Source organism: Carassius gibelio, chromosome B24 (assembly GCF_023724105.1).
Source record: "Carassius gibelio isolate Cgi1373 ecotype wild population from Czech Republic chromosome B24, carGib1.2-hapl.c, whole genome shotgun sequence".
NCBI lineage: Eukaryota > Metazoa > Chordata > Actinopteri > Cypriniformes > Cyprinidae > Carassius > Carassius gibelio.
The window spans coordinates 5,518,336-5,540,275 of NC_068419.1; the positions used below are offsets into that span (position 1 = coordinate 5,518,336).

Here is a 21,940-nt window from a genome sequence, read left to right on the forward strand (position 1 = left end):
TTAGGGATATTATCTACGTATAGACCAATGCTACTTTTGCGTCATCGAAGGGTAACGCCCCTTTTTGGGGGAAAACAAACGCATTCCCCTGATACAGAACTCGCTCCAGGGACCTTTTGTTTTTCAACTAGTATAGCTAGTAGTCAACAAAACTGTCAATAGCTTAAATCAACTGAAATATGATCCAAGTAAACCACCCACTCCTCTTGACATGGCTCATCATCTAGTTTATCATACTGTGAGTGTGTTAATGACAAAAAATAGGCTACTTGGTAATTCCACAAGATAATGGTAACGTTAGATTTCCATATTTGGCCACTGCGTGGGGTCATTAATCCAGTTTTCGACCATTTCAAAGGGATACCTCTTTAAACACCGTATCCAGTAGCTTCTTTAAATACCGCCACGGTCCTCGGCCGGCAAAGAGAGTGTGTATGTTTGTGCCATTTTTGCTATCAAGAAACTAGAGCGAGTTCTGTGTCAGAGGAATCTGTTTGTTTTCCCCCAAAAAAGGGCGTTACCCTTCGATGACGCAAAAGTAGCGTCGGTCTATGCACGAACCGCTTGTAACACTCCAAAGAGAAAGGAAAACATAAAAATTGCATCATAGGACCCCTTTAAGGAATTTTCACACACATTATGAAATGAGCTGAATATCCTTCAGTCATATCTTTATTTTCAGACAAATAAATCACTTTGACACAAAGATCTGAATGAGATGAAAACTGCTCTCTGAAAGCAAACTCTCCATACACTAGTAATAACACTTCACAACATCTCTCACTCCTCACACGCAAACTTTTCAGCCTGGTCCAGACGCCTATCAACAGCAAATCACAGTGTTTATGCTCTGTAATCATCTGCAGCTAAAACTTGCATCCATAACGAAGCCCTTCCCCCCACCGTCTGTGACATTCAACATACCACAGCCATTACCGCCCTTTTAGATGAATCAATAAAGAAATCTCCATCTCCAAAACACCAGACGTTTGCAAAACGTCAACCATCGGTCTAAAGACACGTATTCATGCTTTCAACAAATTGTCTTTCCCTTATGTTTTTGCTTAGTGGCCCTTAAAGAATGCGTGGCTGTTATTGAGCACAGATTAGCAGACGAACGAACATGTCGATAGAGAATCACACATGCCAGGTTGGGCTCTCAACCTTTTAGAAACACATCCAAACACTTGACAATATTCACAGGCGAGACTGAAAGATGATGCTAATGAAAGATCTGTTTGATTTGTCTTGAAAGATTGTGTTGCATGTGGCCACTGATATATAATATATGAGCTAACAGTTTTGGATGACAGAATCTTCTTCTTTGGGGATTGAGCCAAATGTTTTGCAAGCCTCTGGATCAGAACAAGACAATGAAGTAATACGGATGATGAAGTCTATACTGTATATAAACACTATTATGTTCTCAATTGTGGATAAACTGTTCTGAAGGTGTTAAACCTGCTGAACTGGAAACAGTAAGCTTTTAAAAGCATGATTTAGTTGTGGAGTGTTTTTATCGAAGATTTCAATATTCCATCGTGCAAAAACACAAATGGTGGATGAAAAATGAGAGATGAAATTATCTTTGAATAAGACAATTCCTGACACATAACATTGCAGAACTCTGGCATTTGATATTCTACACTCTTAAAGCATTAGTTCAGCTACTCTTATGTTATATACTATGACTTATGGGTAACACTTTACAATACCTCATAAGCAATAACTACTTAAATTTAATTTGGTTTCTCACACAAAGCTTTTGTATTACTTCTGAAAACTCTGAATATAGTACTTCTATGATAAATTAATGATGCTGTCCTTCACCTCCATCAAACTGAAAATAATGGCTAGAATGTTCTTTAAAAATATTCTTTATGCAATCCTATAGTACATAACAAATACAGTCATATGGGTTTTGAATGACATAATCTTAAGTGAATTTTCATTTTAAGGTGAACTATCAGTTTGAAAAAATAGTTTGCCCAAAATTGAAAATTTGTAGAAAATGTACTCACCTTTGGTTACCCAAGATCTAGATGAGTTGCTTCAAAGTTACAGATTTGAAGAAATAAAGCATTACATCTCTTGCTCACCAATGAATCCTCTGTAGTGAATGGGTGCCGTCAGATTGAGAGTCCAACAGCTGATAAAAACATCACAATAATCCACAAGTAAACCACATGATTCCAGTCCATCAATTAGTGTATCGCGAATTTGTTCCATCATAAAGATGAAAAAAACATAAAAATGGATAGAGTCACACATTGATTGCAGAATATCCATCGGTGAGCAAGTGATGTACTTCTAAATTTCTTCCAATCTGTTTTGATGAAGAAACAAACTCATCTACATCTTTGATGGCATAAATTTACAGCAAATGTTCATTTTTGGGTGTACTATTCCTTTAAGAGTGTGACTGTGTGTGTATACAGTATATATCTCACTGATCTGTCCGCGGTCCCAGGTCTCGAGGGTGGTGACGGTACTAATCTGTTTCAGCTCCTGCGAGCCCAGCTGCGAGGTCAGACTGTGGACTCCCTTCAGTAGTTTATAAATGATATGATGCTCTGAATGGGATCTCTCAATAGGGCTGCAAAACACACAAAGAATCACAAATTCATTTTTCAGGAGTCTAAACAGCAAACTCTATTCAGTGGGTGCTCACACCTATGTTGGGGAAGCCACTCGTTAATTATAGCATTTAAAATACAGACAAAGTATCTAACTGCTTTGGAGCCACTTAAAGGAATAGCTCACCCAAAAATGAAAATTCTGTCATCATTTATTATTGTAGTTCAAAACAAGTATGAGTTTATTTCTTCTGCTGAGCACAAAAGAAAATATATTTTGAAGAGTGATGGTAAACAAACAGTTGACGGCAGCCATTGATGTCAATGGCATTGAAAAAAATATACTATTGAAGCCAATGTTTACCATCAACTGTTTAGTTAGCCACATTCTATATATTTTATATATAGAGATACCCAATATCTTCTTTTATGTTCAGCAGAATAAGATAATTCATACACGCTTGAATCGAGATTTTTGATTGAACTATACCTATTTAAGGCATTTTAAACTTATTTTGGCAACTACAGCAGTACTTATCTGAATAGAAATAATGCATTTTTATTAGTGTTATCAAACAATTAATTGCAATTAATCACATCCAAAATAAACAAAAAAATTCTGAATATTTATTATGTATATATAAATACACACACATGCATGTATATATTTGCGAACAATATGTTATATTTATATAGTAAATATATCTATATATTATATAATTTCTATGAATTAAAAATATATACACGTAAATACTAGGGGTGACCACGAATAGTCGATGAATCGATGCTTTGATTCGAGGAGCCTGATTCGACCACCAAACTAACAATCGAATATTCGCGGGGTGTTATTGATTATGACATTTTGACTATATGGGGAGCTCAAATGTCTGATTTCATATAGAACTACCAGTTTTTTCCCAATAAGTTAATATACAGCCTAGTATGATAAAGCTGTAAAAATCTGAAAAGAAAGAAGCTTCAAATTCATATTTTAAATTGCGTGAATAAATCCAACCACCCCAATAGATTTATGTTTCACTTTCCATAATCCGTGACCGACAGAGGAGCATCATGGCGGCAGGGATTTAAAACTTTACCAAGACTCAAACTGACACAGACAGAGACTGGATTTTTTCGAACAGGTAGGGTACAAGTGATTTCAAAACATTTCAGCCGGTCTATATATATATATATATATATATATATATATATATATATATATATATATATATATATATATATATATATATATATATATAGTGGATATGTTATTTACCTTATATTTGATGCATTTAGTTTTGAGTCAAGCGCTTCATTGTAGTACTACGATGATATCTCTTCAGCGCGAGCAGCTCAAACTACAATGCAAAATATTAATAACTATGACTGGGACTGCTATATACATACAATTATAATGAGAAGACCATTATACTAAAATGCTATGAATTTTTAGAGTTTAGCTGCCGTGTTTTTGCAAATTTTTTCGTGAAGAACGCGTCCATAAAAGGAGTTCGTATTCAAAGCCCCGCAGATATGTTCATGTGCATTCGGGCTCTTTTTGCTTAAGTCTTAATATTAACGTTATGTTGTATAAATAACGAAGCATATTCTATATGAAATTAGGAGTTGAATCCCATTGATTAAATACTTGCTATCAAATGCGTCACACTACTCGTCATCTTTAGCGCATACAGATCAAAACAGAAATGAAGAACATCAACTGCTAAGGTTATCCCCGCCCTCAAACATATGATTCGACTATCAGTCGAATATCGGCAAGATTCGAAAATTCATAAAAAAAAATATATATATACACATCTATACACAAAAGTTTTTCAAAAATGCATTGGAACCAGTCTATTGAGATGAATGGTCTTAAAGTAAAACAGAAAAATAGAAAATTTAATTACAATAAAAACTATATGACCATACAGCGATTTGGCGAACTGCAGCTATTTAATCACACCTTTAAAGTCCTTTAAAGAAATTCTTTAAAAGACTCTAGGATAAACTGGCTCAAAATCTAGTCTCATCTGCATTAAAGTAAATGTGTGTCCTAGACAAACCCCTGAAACCCAAACAAAAAACTCTTAATCTTTTTACACCCTCACTATCCTACAGGCACCATCTCAGATAATGAAACCTGAACACTTGCTTTGAAGAAACCCCTCTGCAGTGTGTTATTATGTTTAAAGCTAATGCTTAAGGGAAAACGAGTGTTTTAGATGTGTGATGATGATGGTATTAGTGTGGTGTCTAGTTTAATGGGCATCCAAGAAAAAAAAAAACTCAAAACCAATAGCTGGGAAGGAGTTTAGCCATCAAGAGCACAATGCTGCAAACGTTGTAATCACAATGCCAATAGACTGTGTGCACATGAGTTTGCTTATGCTGGATGAAGGTCAAATCCATCAATCAATCCTTTGTGGGTGTTTGCTTGTGGGTTCGGTAAATCAGTGTCAGTCTCAAAACAGCCGGCTTTATACAGGCAAAAAGAATAAAAGCACTCAAAGTATTCTGTGTTGTACCAGAATATTCTATCTCTGAAGTAAGATTGACATCCTTCAGCCTTTCCATTCCAATGCTTCAACAACAACAAGAAATAAGGAGCCCGTTTTGTTATACTCGTATACACACACACTTTTATTGTTTTATCATTTTTGTTGGGCCAATGAAAGTCTCAGCCTCATACGTCACGCACACGGATCGTTGGCTAAACGTCTGATGCATATGGGTCACAAAAGTAGAAATACTTCAGAAACGTTAAAGTCGTTATCGGATTGGTTGAATTCTTCAGGATTTCCGTGAGACGTGTGTGTCGCATTCTTTAACGTTCTGCCTGAAAACAAAGATACAGTGGCGCCAAACCCCCTCATGAAAGTTGTCGTGTTTACAACTGTGACGACAAGCTCTTATCAGGATCAACTAAACAGTGGATTCTCAAAAGTATGTGAAATATTTAAAGTTCGCGACACAGAATCTTTAAAATACTGTAAGTCCGAGAGTTCTACACACCGGTCTGTGATAATGGCGAAATTTCCACACATCGAAACATGATGATGAACGAAACGAATTGTGATTGGTTGTTGGACATGTCAGTCAAACGGCCTCATGGGCGGAACTTGGCCAATGAACGCTGCCATGAATTCCAGACCTTCAGCCTGATCTGTCTCACTTGTTAATATTATCAAAATTTCTAAAGTGAGTTCTAAAACATAAAAATTGACTTCAATTTGACACTCTCAAGCAATTTAACTGTTAATCACTCAATAAGCAATGGCTAACTATATCTCTTATATGCATCCTATTAGAATAACTAAAGTTATACTGTCATATTTCTGAAAGTCTGTTTACTGTACATTTATATAGAAATACTTGTTAAAGTTACTATACAAGCATATTCACTAGAGTTCAAATGGTGCTGAACAACATAAATGACTCACCAAAGAGTCTCCAAACATTTCAGATGCTTTATACACCTATATTTTCCATCTTTGATACACTCCAGACTACAAATCAATAAACTCAAATGCATTCACTGTAAAACACTACACAGATGGCAGAGCTTAGTCCTAATAGCGTTAGCAGAGATGTACAAGCATGAGTTTACAATTTACAGGAACGTCTCGCTCACAGTTTGGCAGTCTTAATTTCAGGGTTCACAAAACATCCTCTGTGCACCAAATTTGTAATTCCCCGTCCTCCTGCCAAAGCGCTGCGTGAAAAAAAAAAAAAACACATTATGCCGTTAAAATAATGGGATACCATCGTTTACACTGTGGGTCATTTCTGGGGTGAGGGTGCAAGTGCCTTTTAAAAGATACAATTAGCAGTAGCATCTTCTATCTATGGATGGGAATAAGGCAACGTTGAACATTTAAGGTCATTATGAGTCATGATTGGAACTTCAAATTCTCATGGTTTCTACAGAATATTCACATTCAAAAGATGTTACCTAATTAGTTTTTATTTAACAAGAATTACAAAGACATGTCCATGAACCCCTCTTTGAGGACTGTTTCACTGTTCAATAGTACTTTTTTTTTTAATTTTTAGCCCAATTAAAGAGCACTAATTAGAGTCTAAAAAATACAGACAAATCTGGTTTGATAAAAAAGAAAAAAAAAAACGTTTTAACTCAAAAGAGAACTCAGAATTAGATTTATAAACTTGTACAGTAATTCTGAGAAGAAAAGTCGCAATTAACTTTAAAGGGGGGTAAAATGCTCGTTTTCACTCAATATCCTGTTAATCTTGAGTACATATAGAGTAGTACTGCATCCTTCATAACTCCAAAAAGTCTTTAGTTTTATTATATTCATAAGAGAAAGATAGTCTGTACCGATTTTTCCCGGAAAAACACGACCGGCTGGAGGCGTGACGTGTGGGCGGAGCTAAAGAATCACGAGCGCCTGTAGGCTTTTGAGTTGAGAGCATGTGGAAGCTGTGACACAGATCCAGAGTCTGAAATTTAACAAGAGCAGCATCATCAACAACGTCTCTATGTGGTATGTACTGAAACTGCATATATTTGCTTAGCGGTTTTGGAAAATGACTAAGTTCCACTTTGTCGTCTTTTTTTATTTTTTTTTATTTATTTTTTTTAGCTGTACATGTGGAAAGTTCAGTTTGATGACAACATTGCATGTTGTTTACTTGATGTGCTTACTCTCCGATAGCTAAGTTAACAACACAGAGATATTTGAAGCAGTTTTACTCACCGCATGCGGTTCCAACACACGATCGTGACCCTTTTTCGTTGGGACTGCATTATCCTTAAGAAATAAACAATGTGCAAATCCGTCGTCAAACTGGGCCTTGTTTGTAAAACAAGCATCTTTGAAATGCAGGTAACAAACACAAACACTTGCACAACTCCGGTGATGCTCTGTAAAAATAAACTCCATCCACTGGTCCCTTAATGCTGTTTCTCTTTTGGTAATCTGTGGAGAGTTGTCTTGCCCTGGCAACCAAAAACACACTCCTTTTGTGACATTTCGCGACGCTCTCGCTCTGATCAGTGAATGTCTGTTGTGCTCTCAGTGCTGTGCTATACGGGAGCGCGCGCTCTTCCGGCAGACGCGCCCTTAGGACCCATATAAGGAAATTCCACTCCATCTAACGTCACACAGACCCATACTCGAAAAAAACTTTCCGAAACTTGTGACAAACCGGAAGTAGTATTTTTGGAACAGAAATACTCCTTCAAACGTACAACTTAATTTTTGAAACTTTGTCCATGTTTAGCATGGGAATCCAACTCTTTAACAGTGTAAAAAACTCAGTATGCATGAAATAGCATTTCACCCCCTTTAATTTTCATTCTGTGGCGGAAACAAGAAACAGAATTGTGAGATAAAACGTTAAAATTGTAAGATAAAGATAATTTTTGGCAGGCACAAGATACGGCTGGTACAAAAATGACTGTAAAACAGTCATATGATTAAAAACCATGTGACTGGGGTGAGAATTTGTTTGACCACCAGCCAGAGATTTTTATTTTTCCAGTTCAAATATACAGAATAATTCACTTTAGGCATCAAACCAAAGCTATATGCCTTGTAAGTCAAATCAGATCTCTCTTTGATTGGGAGTCAGAGAACACTGAAGCCCAACCAATCAGATATAAACCTCGCCAGTTCTTTATATTAGTTCAACAAAAGTGCATTGTTACTAAACAACAGCATTTCAACCTAAAGGCCAAATTGAACCTAAAAACCATTTTTGAGTCTAAATTTTGCAACCGATGACTTCGAAATAGAAGCTGGCTAGGAAATGATCTCTGGCTTAATTCCAGGATTCTCGCTGACATTTCCATATACTTCCATTAATTATGAATACTCTGTAGATAATAATAATTGCAAGCTTTAATCCCCCCATAAGATTCTAATTAACTGGAAGGAACTTATCGCACACTGAATGAAGGGAAAAACTGAATTATAACTTTTGTGAGAATATCTGCTGATTGCGGTACACACAGAGCCTGTGGTGCTGAATAAAAACACTGAGAGAGAAAGAGAGGGAAAGAGGTGAAAAAGTGAACTATTGAATTTCCAAACGAGTCCCATTCTACAAAATAAGTGCCATTTGCATGTGTAAAAAACCATTTAAACAACCAATAGTGGAAGCTCACTTTTACAATATTAATAAAGTCATTCACATCACCACACATACAGTCATTTTCATTAATAATCATAATGCATTTCTGCCCTCTGCATTAGAAAATATGTCCATTGTGAAGGACAACTATTCTTTACACTTTCAATATCAGTTCAGATAGTGGATCACCAGCTGAGATTATTTTAGATAATAATTTAGATTATCAATTCCTCAAAAGACAAATGAAATGAAGTTGTTTCCCCAAATTTAAGATTATCAAGACTTCTACAATAGCAATTTTCCCTTTTTGAAGTAATAAATCAGTAAAAAAAAGATTTGCATTAATATTGGCCTTATAACCTTAGACATGTTAAACTGTAAAAGACATTCCGAAAACATAATTATATCCTGACATGCGTTAAAACTTGATGCACAATGCAAACACTCATGGTTAATCTAATAAAGTGATTTAAATCTAACTGAGAATTCAACCCGTTTCATAAAATAAACCGTTTTGAATCAAAGTGAACAATGAACAACAACAACTTCAACAAAACAAAGAGAAAACCAGTGTCACAACGATTCCACGGCAAAAACACTCTCATTTCACCTCCCTTGAGGAGGGTCAAGGACCGTTCTCCATGTTTGTGCTGCTCCGTTTGTGAGACAATTACACAGGGTTTCAGCGGCCAGCCGCTTTCTCAGGTCTGTTTGACAGCGAGAGGCTTTGTCTTTCAACAAATAACTGTAATGGTCCTTATCTGCCGAGCGGGCCGCCTTTACAACACTATCTTATCAGCCACCAAATACTTTCCCGCGAACTATCTCCAGAGAATGCACCAGGAAAATTGCCACTAAACCGAGAGCAGCCACTGACATAAATCACAGAGAAAGAGGTACATCGATAAGGGCTATCTCAAAGTTAAAGCCACAAAGCTGTTTCGGGGTCAGAATGGCCAGCAAACTTAATTCAAATTCTAAGTGGCACTTTACTTTGAAGATAAAAGGGAAACCTTCTCCGGGTAATCAATTCAATCTGAACGCGCAAATCTCATTGCTGATAACCTCCACTGTCTTTCCTTAAATTATCTGCAGCGCTTTTCTTGAGCTCAGGCAAAATGGGAGGGGGGAAAAGTCAAGCTAGCATTTAGAAACAAAATGATTTCGCTGTTCTTTTATCCCACCAAGAAAGTCGGAATAGACAAGCTCTGTAAAAGCCAACAATGATACCACCGTAACTCCTTTAACAGACACGTCCAACAGTTTTAGAGTCTAATATCTTCTATACTGAAAAAGGCCAAGATTTCCACCCAAAAAGGTTTGGAAGGACATGAGGGTGAGTAATTAATTTTCAATTTTGAGTGAACTATCAACTTAAATGACCTGTTGGGGACCATTAGTTTGAGAGGATTAAACAAGTACAGTTTTTATAATTGAGATCCACCAACCATAGCTTGGCTGCCATGGATGTGTGAGCGAGAAAGAAAAGAAAGAGATCGGTTTCCTTAAATGTAGCAGCTGTCAGAAGTCTCCGTTTTGCAGCTGGTTCTGAGCTTCTCCTGCTAACCGACCAAAGAGTCCCAAGTCCTGACAAAACAGATCTCAAGCACAAATTATAACTGTCAGAACTGTTAAATAAGACTCTTCAGCCAACACGTGTGCATGTCATCAAAACTGGGAACGTTTTTTTTGGACCAAAACACCACTCTGAGAAAACAAAACCCTTTCACACGCCTAGCAGGAGATTCTGCTAAATGGAAAAAGTTAAATCGTCGTGTAAGAAAAACAAAACACATTTTCTGACTTGATACAGCAACTCATAAACATTTTGGGCACAGGGAGGCGGTTTATCAGAGGCACCCTGGAGGGATTAATCATTCTTCCAAATTTCTGCTATAAAGCCATATTATAAAGCAAAGACGTGTGCAGATTTCTGCTTTGCTTTTGTGTGGGCCAATCACTCACTAAAAAAGTAAAATGTTATTATTTAAAGGTTGCTCTTTCATAGCTCATAAATTTTCACTTGCTGGAAAATAAATAAATAAATAAAAATACATAAATAATAGAAGCAATAATTGCTTCGTCAGGTAAGCAAAAAAAGTTAGTCGTGGTAGCACCGATATTAATTGGTTTAATTTAAATCCTACATTTTATATATAATGTATATATATATATATATATATATATATATATATATATATATATATATATATATATATATATATATATATATATATATACACACACACACACACTGTACTATCATTTATTAACATTTAGCAGTCTTTTAATTTTCAATTTTATTTTTCATATTAGATTAAGTTTTAAATAATTTTGTTTTCGTTGTTTTCCGTTCTTTTATTTCTATACAGTATTGATTTTTAATTACGTTTTCATAATTTTAGGATTTCGCAAATCTGATTACAAAATATTTAAGAGCAAAAATAAAGCTTCTGACCTTTAATTGCAGACTCAGATTTAAAGACAGTTGGGATATGTTGTTGAAACATTTTCTGAAACTCACAAACAGCAGTTGAAGGAAAAATCTGTAAAGCAAAAGACCTGAGTAAAATTCTCCATTTGCTCTCCATTTAATCTCATTGATGTTTCGAAGAAACAATAGAGATTAAATTGAGCTTATTTGTATTTTTTATTTTCTACTAGCTGCACTGTTGACATGAAAACAACAGTCAAGTCAGTAATAACTAAGAAACAAACACTCAAAATACCTGGTTTAGATTAAATCCAGTTAAGTCAAAGAGTTCATTTATTCAGCTTTGGGACAAATAAATCATTTAGGTGTTTATGTTTTCTGTTCTCAAGCCTGACAACAAGAGAGTCTGGTCCAAAACACCAAGCCTTGATTGACCTGCCCAGAAGTGGACTTTCCCTTCTTCCCAATCCCATTCAACCTCTCCAATGATGATGATGATGAAGTTTCCACTGCAGCTGTTGTTATATTCAGAAACCTCACTCCTCCAGTAAAGAGATTTACCAGTGCACTTATCCCCTGACTCCATCACTCAGAACCGTCAGCGATACAATTTGCGAACAGCACCTGATCCTGGTCATATTTCCAGAAAAAAAACCCAGGCTGGTTAATTTCTCTCTGGCTCTCCTTTCCCACAGTGAAGAGTAATGAAAACCTGGGTGTTTCTAGTTTCTTAATGTCCCAAAATATTAAATATCTGATCATAAATGTCTTCAGAAAGAACAACCTGATCCACGGCAATGGATCATGATCTTCAAACTCCCAAAGTGAGAAGAAATTATTTTCTGGCACAGGTAGAAAAACAGTTCACTGCCAGACTACAGGGTCTGGACTTTTAACAAACCATCTACCATGTTACCAAAATCAGTTTAAAGGTGCAGTATGCAATATTGACAGCTAGCAGGTGAAATGGCAGTCTAAATTCAAAATATTGGAGGGAGCTGTTTCTCTCACATCAATTTTTAAGACACAATGCTGATGCTGGATTGAGGACATGTAACAGGAATGAGCACAATTTATAATAAAAGGTCATGAGCCTCACACACTGCGATTTAACCATGTTTTAATATGCCTAAGTGTGTTGATTTAATATATAAAATATCTGTGAAAATCTATTGAGCACTAAGACACTGACCTTTAAATGGACATTTATTATATACACCACTAATGAGAAATTAATCCTTATTAAAAAAAAGAAATGATCAAGAAAAAAAGTGAATTCAAGAAGTAGTGAGAAGTAGTGAATATACAAAAGAGGTGGAAAGTTTAGGATTTGTTTCCATCTTCATTTGGCCTCCTCACACACTCAGCAGCCCTCATCAGCTGTTACCATGACAACATCTTAAACAGCAAATACATCAGCGGTTTAGAGCTGTAGGCTGATAGGGAACCCAGCCAATCATAAGCCCCTGAGCTTTCCAAATGATCTAAACTTTAAGAAAAACCCCATAAAACTAAACATTTCACGTGACAGACACATCTGAACTGTACTAGATGATTATCACACCCATTGGCTGAATATACAGATGGTGACAGATGTTAAATTGCAATTTTGAAATGTTAATATATGTGAAAAACTGTGTAAATGAGGAGGTGGTTATAAATATTTTACTTTTGAGCCAATTATTGAGTCTGTATATACACACACACATATGACTTGTTCTAGCACTTACATATCAATGCTCTCTTGTTGTTTTTGATTGTTTTTGTTGCTTCTATTGTCCTCAATTGTAAATCGCTTTGGATAAAAGCGTCTGCTAAATTATTAAATGTAAATGTAAAAATATACAGTATATACTGTATATGTGTGTATATATATTCACACACACACATTTTATATATATATACATACATACATACATACATATAGTTCCACATATACATAATAATATTAGATAAGCTGCGTTATTATTAAATACATGTTTTATTATTATTATGTCTTATTATATGGAACCATATAAGATAATAATATACATTTCCAGTTATTTTAATTATTTAATGGAAATTTTCTAATGGAATTATGAACTAATAATGAACAGCGCTTTCATCTAAGTAAATACTCCTTTTGTAATTAAATAGTTTTTTATTTCTTAATTTTCATTCATAATACCTTATTGTTCATATAGGACTAAAAATGTAAAAAAAAAACCAACAACAACAAAATGCAGACATCTACATATAGATTAAATGCTGTGAAGATATTGTTCAATTGTTCAGAATACACAATGCACTGTATATTAAATTGTATTGTTTTATATATAACTGTCTTACATAAATAGATAGATATACATATATATATGTATACATATGTATGTGACTCATATTTGCCCGGATTATAGTTTCAGATAACATTGAAAACTTTTCTGGGTCAAAGTGTGTTTCTCTGACCAGCACACATCCCCAGGAAACACAGAAGGAGGATTGTGGGAAAGGGTGAAGTCTTGAGGAGGGGTCAGAGCCCTGAAACACAGAGCAAAATAAATACATGAACTATAACAAAAATACAGCCAGAAAGTGCACACAAAGCAGGTTGTGCTGGCTGGCTTTCCTCATTAAATAAGCTGAACGTCTTCCGCTGGTTCTCCCCCATCACTGCCCTGCTCTGACTGTTACAATGGCCTCCTGGACGTGGAGCGACATGGGCGAAGCCAGTGCGGGGGGAAGCCAAGCACTTCCTGCCTCCAGAGCTGGCAGAGAGACAAGCTCTCACGGGAACAGTGTGCAAGAGCAGGAAGTGTGTGTGTGTATATGTGTGTGTGTATGTGTGTGTTGCCAGCACAGTTGGTCCAGCTCCCCATGAGACCTGGATGGGGAAAACTGGCTTTATGACAAGAGCATATGTAAAGACACACTAGACAACAAACCCATATAGGTTAGTGTATGTACACTCACCAGGTCACCGGATGACCTTCAGATGGGTTTAAAATATACTTAGAAGTCGTGAGCAATGACACTGAGGTGCAAATGAAACCTGTATTGCAGTCAACAGAAAACGCAGTCTGAAATCTGACATATCAAAGAGGATATTCAACATTCAAGGAGATTTATAATTAACATTCACACCCTGAAATTAAGCGATTTGAAATCTGCCATCTTTGCTCACGGGCAGTGCACTCAGTTCCACATCTAAGTTGTTATGAGACTAATCAACTGAGGTGCAATTGTCAAGTGACTAATTACTCTGGATCCACCAGAAGATTACATCATGACAACACTTTAATGGTTGATGGCACTATAACGAATAAGTACATTTCCAAACCCTTCACTAGTGGCTATCCCTAGCTGTGATGTCAAAAGTTGGAGATAAAAAAAAAAAATCCTAAGAAGTCAAGCTATTAAGTATATTAATGTGCTGGGCAACGATTAAAACATTTTTATTTTGTATTAATTATGTATTATTGTCTGCGATTAACCGCAATTAATTGCATTGTTATGCAAAAACTAATAATGCATTCAAAAGTAGTGAATTGTGCACTTTTTTTCATTCAAAAGTAGCCCCACTGCTATATGAACAAAAGTGTAATAACAATTTAAACAAATAAGGTACTTTTTACAGCATCGTTCCTTTTACATAGTAGCAGTTAATTTATTTATTATAGCTCAAATCTCAATTTATAACATTAATGTAATTTAATTAAATAAAAAACAAGCTATTTGTCACTATCAGGACATTAACGTTTTTATAGAAAATATTTTATAGTTTGTTATAGAAAAACAAGTTATGCTCCGAGTCCAGAGCCTCGATCATAACATTATAATATGCACCTTCCTATTAGAGACCTGCACGATCGCGGGACCCATCGCAGCAGAGTAGGGCGATCGGCTCTTTCATTCAGGAGGCGGGGCTTCCTGCAATTGAGCAGCTATATTGAGTGTTGCATTTTCCTCCATTCAGAACTATACGAGTGACATGTCTTGGGTATTCTACAGTCTTTGGTTACATATAGATCAGTTAGCGTGAGCGTTAACCGCGCTGGAGTAAACGTCTTCTGATATGCCTACGTGGTGCGTGATTATTTCTGAGCGGCAAAAGCGATAGATCTGTAAAGCAATATATTGTGAGAGGGACTTGTGTTACTGCATCCCATATGACTCACAGTAAAAAATCACAAAGTTACAAAATGATTCACTCCACTGTGTTCAGCAAGAGCACTTCTCTGCGGTCTTCATGTGCTATCAGAAGTTTCCTATTTCCAAGTTATAAAGTCATGATTACAAGCTCGTTGCATTCTTTTCTGTTAAAAATAACAGCTGACAGTGGTTTGTGAATGTTGATGCTTAGCCTAAATAATTTGATCGGGAGCATCCCCTCCTGTGACCCATGATTTGTCTGTATGTGTATTCAGAGCCAGTGAGCAACGGACTTTCATAATAATAAAAAACTGCATTAACGTGCAATAAAATAATTGTCTGCGTTAATCAATTAATGCGTTAATCGGATAATAACGTGTTAACTTGCCCAGCCGTAAAATTATATATATATATATATATATATATATATTTATACACACACACACACACACACACACACACACACGCACACATATTTTACTATATATAGAGAGAGAGAGATTTAACATAAAAATTTTTAACATAAGAAAATAAGAAAAATTTATTTATGTTTTTTACAAATTTTATATTTTTTATTTAAACATTTGAAATAAAAAATGCAGCCATATGCAAAATGTACTATAACAAAGACTTTGCTAGTTTGCTTGTTTGTAAAAATAAAAGGCTTCTTGGTCCAAATGATGTAGTTATGGTATCTACCAGCAGGGGCTGACTATGAAACAGGAAATTCAATGAGAATGCCACAGCCTAGCCCTTCATTTTATCCATCTGGGATGGATTGGATTGTGGCCATGAAATGAGTGATTTTAAATGATATGCCCTTACTTGTAAACGAAGAATATTATTGCCTTTTCATTAAAAGATTATTTTTTTTCTTTTTAGAATACTATGCACTAAAGAGCATACCATATGACCAGCGATGTGCTTACAAAAGTAAAAAGGAAAATTTTAAACCATAACAGCATTTTGTTTTCCTTTAAAACAAACCCTTGGGCCCTCATTCATCATTTAATAGTGATTCCTGTGAAACCGCCGTGTGAATTTTTACCCTTTCTAATCTAATTTCCACATGGCTGAGATTCTTTCACAATACATTTTGCTGAATGTCACAAGGCAGAACCTCACAGGGACGAGACGATTATGTCTCCCAAATCGAAGAAAATCGTGACCTATTTCTCTTATCCAGCTCACATCTTTCAAACAAATTCCCCCGGTGGCAATTGGCATACACGACCCAGATATCTAGAAACTGAGCTGGGAGGGAAAAAAACACGTGAAGACATGGAAAAGCATTAAGAACTGTCTACAAGGGCATTGCAAAGCCCCGTAGGTAATGTCACTACAAATGCAGAACGGGTATCACAAAAAGTTCTCCTTCGAGCTGCCCATGCATGAAGCTTTCTGTACGTGGACCATGATACTCAGCTGTAATATGGCACATTAAAGCACAAGTTCCCTTGTTATAACTAAGCATGCAAAGCACATCAAAGTAGTGAAGCAATCCAGGAGAAATGCATTGCCATCTGCCTCCATTAACTCCGCCTAAGGCACAGTCCATCTATCACAAACTGAGTGCTCAGTATTCACTCTGATTATGTTCTACCATGGTGCACTTGTGCGAGCTTCTCCTATGGGATGGTGGTGCTTGCTAATGCTTAAAGATTTCAAAAATTGTATGCATTAAACCTCGGCGCATTAAACTGATGACAAAGTGACAGAAAATACTTTATTCCGTTGTTGCAAAATATTTGTTTTTCTAAGAAATGCTGTCTTTAAAACATTCTATAAATCAAAGGATCCTGAAAAAAAAATTACGTTTTCTAGTGTTATAAAATAAGACATTTTTCTTGAGCTGCAAAACAGTATATTAGAAATGTTTCTGAAGGGTTGTGTGATACTGGAGTAACGATGCTGAAAATTCAGCTTTGCATCACAGGAATAAATTAAATTGAAAACTGTATTAAAATAGGAAACGGTCATTTTAATTCATAATACTATTTCACAACATAAAAGTTTTTTTTAATGCAGTCTTGGTAAGAGACTTCATACATTTAAAAACACACGAAAAAAAAATCTTACCAACCACAAACTTTTGAATTATAGCGTAAAATAAAAGAGCGATCTGTGCCACAATAGTGAGTAAAATATCATAGAGGCTTGCGGTGAAGCCTTTTTCTTACAGAACATATAAAAATCTGGTTCATATTTATTTTTCACACCGACCGTGCTCCAGTCCTGCACTGAAAGATCTCCATATCCTCTTTCCTGCATCTCTAGTGTCTATCTGTCCTACAAAGCTCAAGAACAACCACTAAAAAACAGATGCATTATCCCTGGGAAGTTCAGTGGATGAATGAGGGAGATTATATCACAAGGAACAATATCCGAACACCTACAAGCAACATATAAGAGGAGGAAATAATATTGTAGGATTTCAGTCCTGTGCCGCTCAACACAGGAGCTAAAGAAAGCTATATTGTTCTCTCTCTCTCCCACTCAACGATTCTCACATTAATGAACAGCGACAGCAGGAAAGTAAAACAGGGCCTTTCGATATGAATTAAGATACCACTGTGAGATAGTGGCAGAGAGCGCAGGAGATTAGTCCCATTCTCTATTATGCTCTTAATGAAGTGATTCCAGATGTCATTCAGCAGTGAATTTTCAGAATGTCCTCCTCATTTTTATGCAAGCTATGATTTTAATTTGCCACAGATTTCATACAGCTAAAACTACTTAAAACTGTGTCACTTTAAATATTAACCAAAGAAATTCTGAGATGCATGTAGCCCTGAGCAGAAATAAGTCATGTTCGTTTGACATGCTGAAAAGGTGCTACACTGCCCTCTGCTGGTAGACGGAAACACTAGCTGATGCAGAGTCAGATGTCAATTTTATTAAAATTAGAAATTAGAAATAGATAAAACAGTGTCTGTCTATTAATAATAAATCAGTCAACACAATTTGCATTATTGTAATGCATATGGATGTGGTTTAATTTCTCATCTGTTATGCAGTAATAAGAACTGTTCTGTCTAATCTGAACACATTTTTCTATTAAAATCAGCATAAAAGCATTAAAACAATAGCTTAAAATGCATATTTTGTTTCAAACAATAAAAGTCTTTCTTGTTTTTCTTTTTTTTGTGTGTGTTTTTGTGAAAGTAATGAGAAGTTCAGGAGGAAATGTGCTCATTCAAATCAATGAGCTTTAGATTTTTGGGAGAAATCTGACCTGTTTGACAGATTTAATGAAATTCACCCAGCAGATTCAAATCAGGCCTGACAAACCGTATAAATGTGTGTTTTTATATCAGTCATTTTGTATCATCAATATGTCCCGAGGGCCTTTAAACTACCCACAAAGAACACTTCATACTCACAATTTCTTAAGGGCTTTAATCACATGATTCATGAGTGATTCGTGAGCCAGTTTTCCATGTGGCTGATGTCTGCTGACCTCTTGGATGGATTCAAATACTCTCAGCTTCACTGGAGGTTGGCTGCCAAGAGGAATAGAGAAGATCAGATGATTATCGTAAAGTTTATATCCATCATTTGCCAATTCTAAAGTTTGTGCTGTTGAATCAGAATGTAATATATTCCGTATGAAATGTAGTTTATCACTTTTGGACTGCAAGAAATAAAAAAGAGATTATACTGTAAGTCATTGCATGACCAGAAGAAAATATCTTAAAGGAATAGTTCAGTCAAAAATGAACATTTGCTGAAATTTACTTATTCTCCAGTCATCCAAGTTTGTTTCTTCATCAAAAGAGATTTAGGAAATTTAGTATTACATCACTTGCTGACCAAAGGATTCTCAGCAGTGAATGGGTGCCGTCAGAATGAGAGTCACATGACACATAAAGAGTCACATAACACACATGACTCCAGTCCATCAATTAACATGTTTTGTGAAGTGAAAAGCTGTGTTTATAATAAACACGTTTATCTTTAAGATAGGGTTAAATCAAAACAGCAGTCTATAATTCATAATAAAATGTTGTCCTGTGGAACAAGTTGATCCCCTGTTGTCCTCTTGATGGATTTGTTTCTTAAAAACACACAATTTCCCAAAAATTGTTAACTGGTGGATTATTGTGATGTTTTTATCAGCCGTTTTATCTCTCATTCTGACGGCACCCATTCACTGCAGATGATCCATTGGTGAGCAGGTGATGTAATGATACATTTCTCTAAATCTGTTGCAGTGAAGAAAAGCATCTTGAATGGCCTGAGGGTGTGTAAATTTCAGCTAATTTCGTTTTTGGGTGAACAATTCCTTTAAGCAAATATTTTTAAACATATTATGATCATAAAAAGCTTTATATAAAATTTTCTGCCTAAATGTTTGAAATTATTTTTTCATAGACAAATACAAACTGTCCCTACAAATACACAATAGCTTAAAGTATATACTGTTTTCAAATATAAGGCAGAGTTTCCATACTTCAGCTGGTGTGAATTTATAGTTTTAATGATCTTATTATTATTATTATTAACAATAAAAAATGAGTAGGTGTGTCCGAACGTTTGACTGATGGTGTAACTGAAAAGCACAGCCACATTAAGCAGTGCATTCAATCAGAATTACCTTAACCACAGTCCTAAAGTTGATTTACAAGATAATCACTCACCATTTTTCATTTTAACCAATCCTTAAATAACCCTTCTTTACGAGCGCTATTCAAGACCCCACGATTCCTACAGGGAGCAGATCTATATTCCAGCCAATTAGAGCCATGACTCATATGTCACTCACTTCCCACAAGAACATTCATTTTTGCTGCACTAGCAGGCTGTTGAGAGGACTGTAAACATTACTCAGAAGATCTCTGAGTGGGACTACAGTGGGATTGAAATGACTGACAGGTCCTTAGTTTCTGCATCACGCCTCTGCAGGGGCGCGGCCCACGTGTCTTTTATAAAGCACTTCCTGTTTGTGACTTTCACCCGACAAGATGCTACTTTCCCAAAAAAAGGCACTAAGGCAATTTTTAGAATAATGACGCAGGTTTGACGTTGAGGTTAAATCTGCTCCAGCACACTCTTATTAGCAAAGTGTAAGTACAATACAGTTTTTTGTTTCCCAAGAGGTAAAAATAACAGTAATTTTACTAATTAATTTTGATGCAGAGCCCTGCGTCTGTCACATTTGATTTTAATATACACAATTGTTCTAAAGTTTGTGTAATTTATTTTTAAATAAATTAATTTTATTCAGTCAGGATGTACAAATTGATCAAAACATTTATAATGTTACAAAAAAAAATTCTTTAAAAATAAAATGCTGTTATTTTGAATCTTGAAAAAATTATCTTGACAAAAGTATCCTAGTTTAGGTTTGTTATAATAAAAAAAATAATAAAACGATAATAAAAAAAAAAAAAAAAAAAACTTAAATAAATTTTTTTTTTACATTTCTTGTTTACATTTAGTTTAACAATGTACTAAAATAACTCAAGATTTTTCCACAACATTTATAATAAAGTAAAGAAAATAGAAATTTATAAAAACTGAAGTATATAGACATATTTAAAAACAACAAAAACTAAGAAAAATTACAACACAACAAAATCTCAAAAAACACAAATAAACCTTTAACTAAAATGAACATGAATATATGATGCATATATGCAGAATATATACTATATACACACACACACACACACAAATATCAGTGACACTAAAATTACACTGTCCTGGTTTCCTAAACATATCAAGCAGATTTTCTATTAAACTGTAATACTATTTCACAATATTTACTGTATTCTTAATCAAATACATTTATCTTGGGTGTGAGAAGCAGTACTCTACATGCATTCAGATTGAATGTGAAATTGTATAAGGGACATTACAAACAAACCCTGACTCAAATAACTTACTTTACAAACACATAAAAGTATGTTATATTTTGATGACATTAAATTTGAACTATACACGTGTTTTCTTTTATATGGTAATCTGATCTTATTCTGAGCCTTACTGAGTTTACATTGCTACAGTGTTTACTAAGTACTAGGTTTTGCAGCTGAATAAACTACTTCTCAGGGTAAGAGGATTACATTACCTGAAACTGATCACAGACAGCTCACTGAAACTAAGCAGACATGATCTGCACTTTATATTAGAAAGAAGTACTATGAATGTAGCAATACTGCATTGGACTCCATAATGTCTGCCCCACAGAATTCAATGCAAAACTTACTTTTTTCTTACTTAGTGAATGTTTTAACTAATGGTCTGATCCCATAATAGCCTACACACTGTGATCACTAATTAGCACTGTGCATAATGTTTTAAAAAATAAAAAAAAAGTTACTCACATCCTAGTCTTGAGTTGTATTCTTGGTAAAGAGGTCTGAGGGTGCAGGAATATTTCTTGATAAAGTTTCATGAATTTTTTATGGGCCTCTTCAGAACTGATACGGTGAAGAGAAGCAAAGCAGTTAGCCATTTTCATTTGTATTACCATCTTGTTTTTAAAACGTAATATTAAAAAAACTAGTTCAACAAGTTCAAAGGCAACTGAAACATGCAGGAATAATATCACAAATGGATTTAGCACACTAATGATCATTTCTACCTTTGATTTAGCTGGGTTAGCTGTGCCAGCTGTGTGTAGTCAATGTCTGCAAGTCTTTGCTCAGCTTTGTTAAAAGGAGAAAGTTTAGCAGATCAGTAACATCTGGTTTTAAAT

General features: G+C 35.3%; 1 protein-coding gene across 1 annotated transcript in view; it reads right to left on the reverse strand.

Moving 5' to 3' along the window:
- The window catches only part of cnbd1 (cyclic nucleotide binding domain containing 1), a 40,816-nt gene that overhangs the window by 18,248 nt on the left and 628 nt on the right, over positions 1-21,940 (reverse strand). Inside the window, exons 2-5 of the mRNA XM_052595921.1 lie at positions 21,827-21,890; positions 21,567-21,662; positions 18,621-18,740; positions 2,451-2,596 (exon numbers count right to left, since the gene is read on the reverse strand). Of these exons, the coding sequence (XP_052451881.1) occupies positions 2,451-2,596; positions 18,621-18,740; positions 21,567-21,662; positions 21,827-21,890 (426 nt within the window). The remainder of the gene's footprint in view (positions 1-2,450; positions 2,597-18,620; positions 18,741-21,566; positions 21,663-21,826; positions 21,891-21,940) is intronic.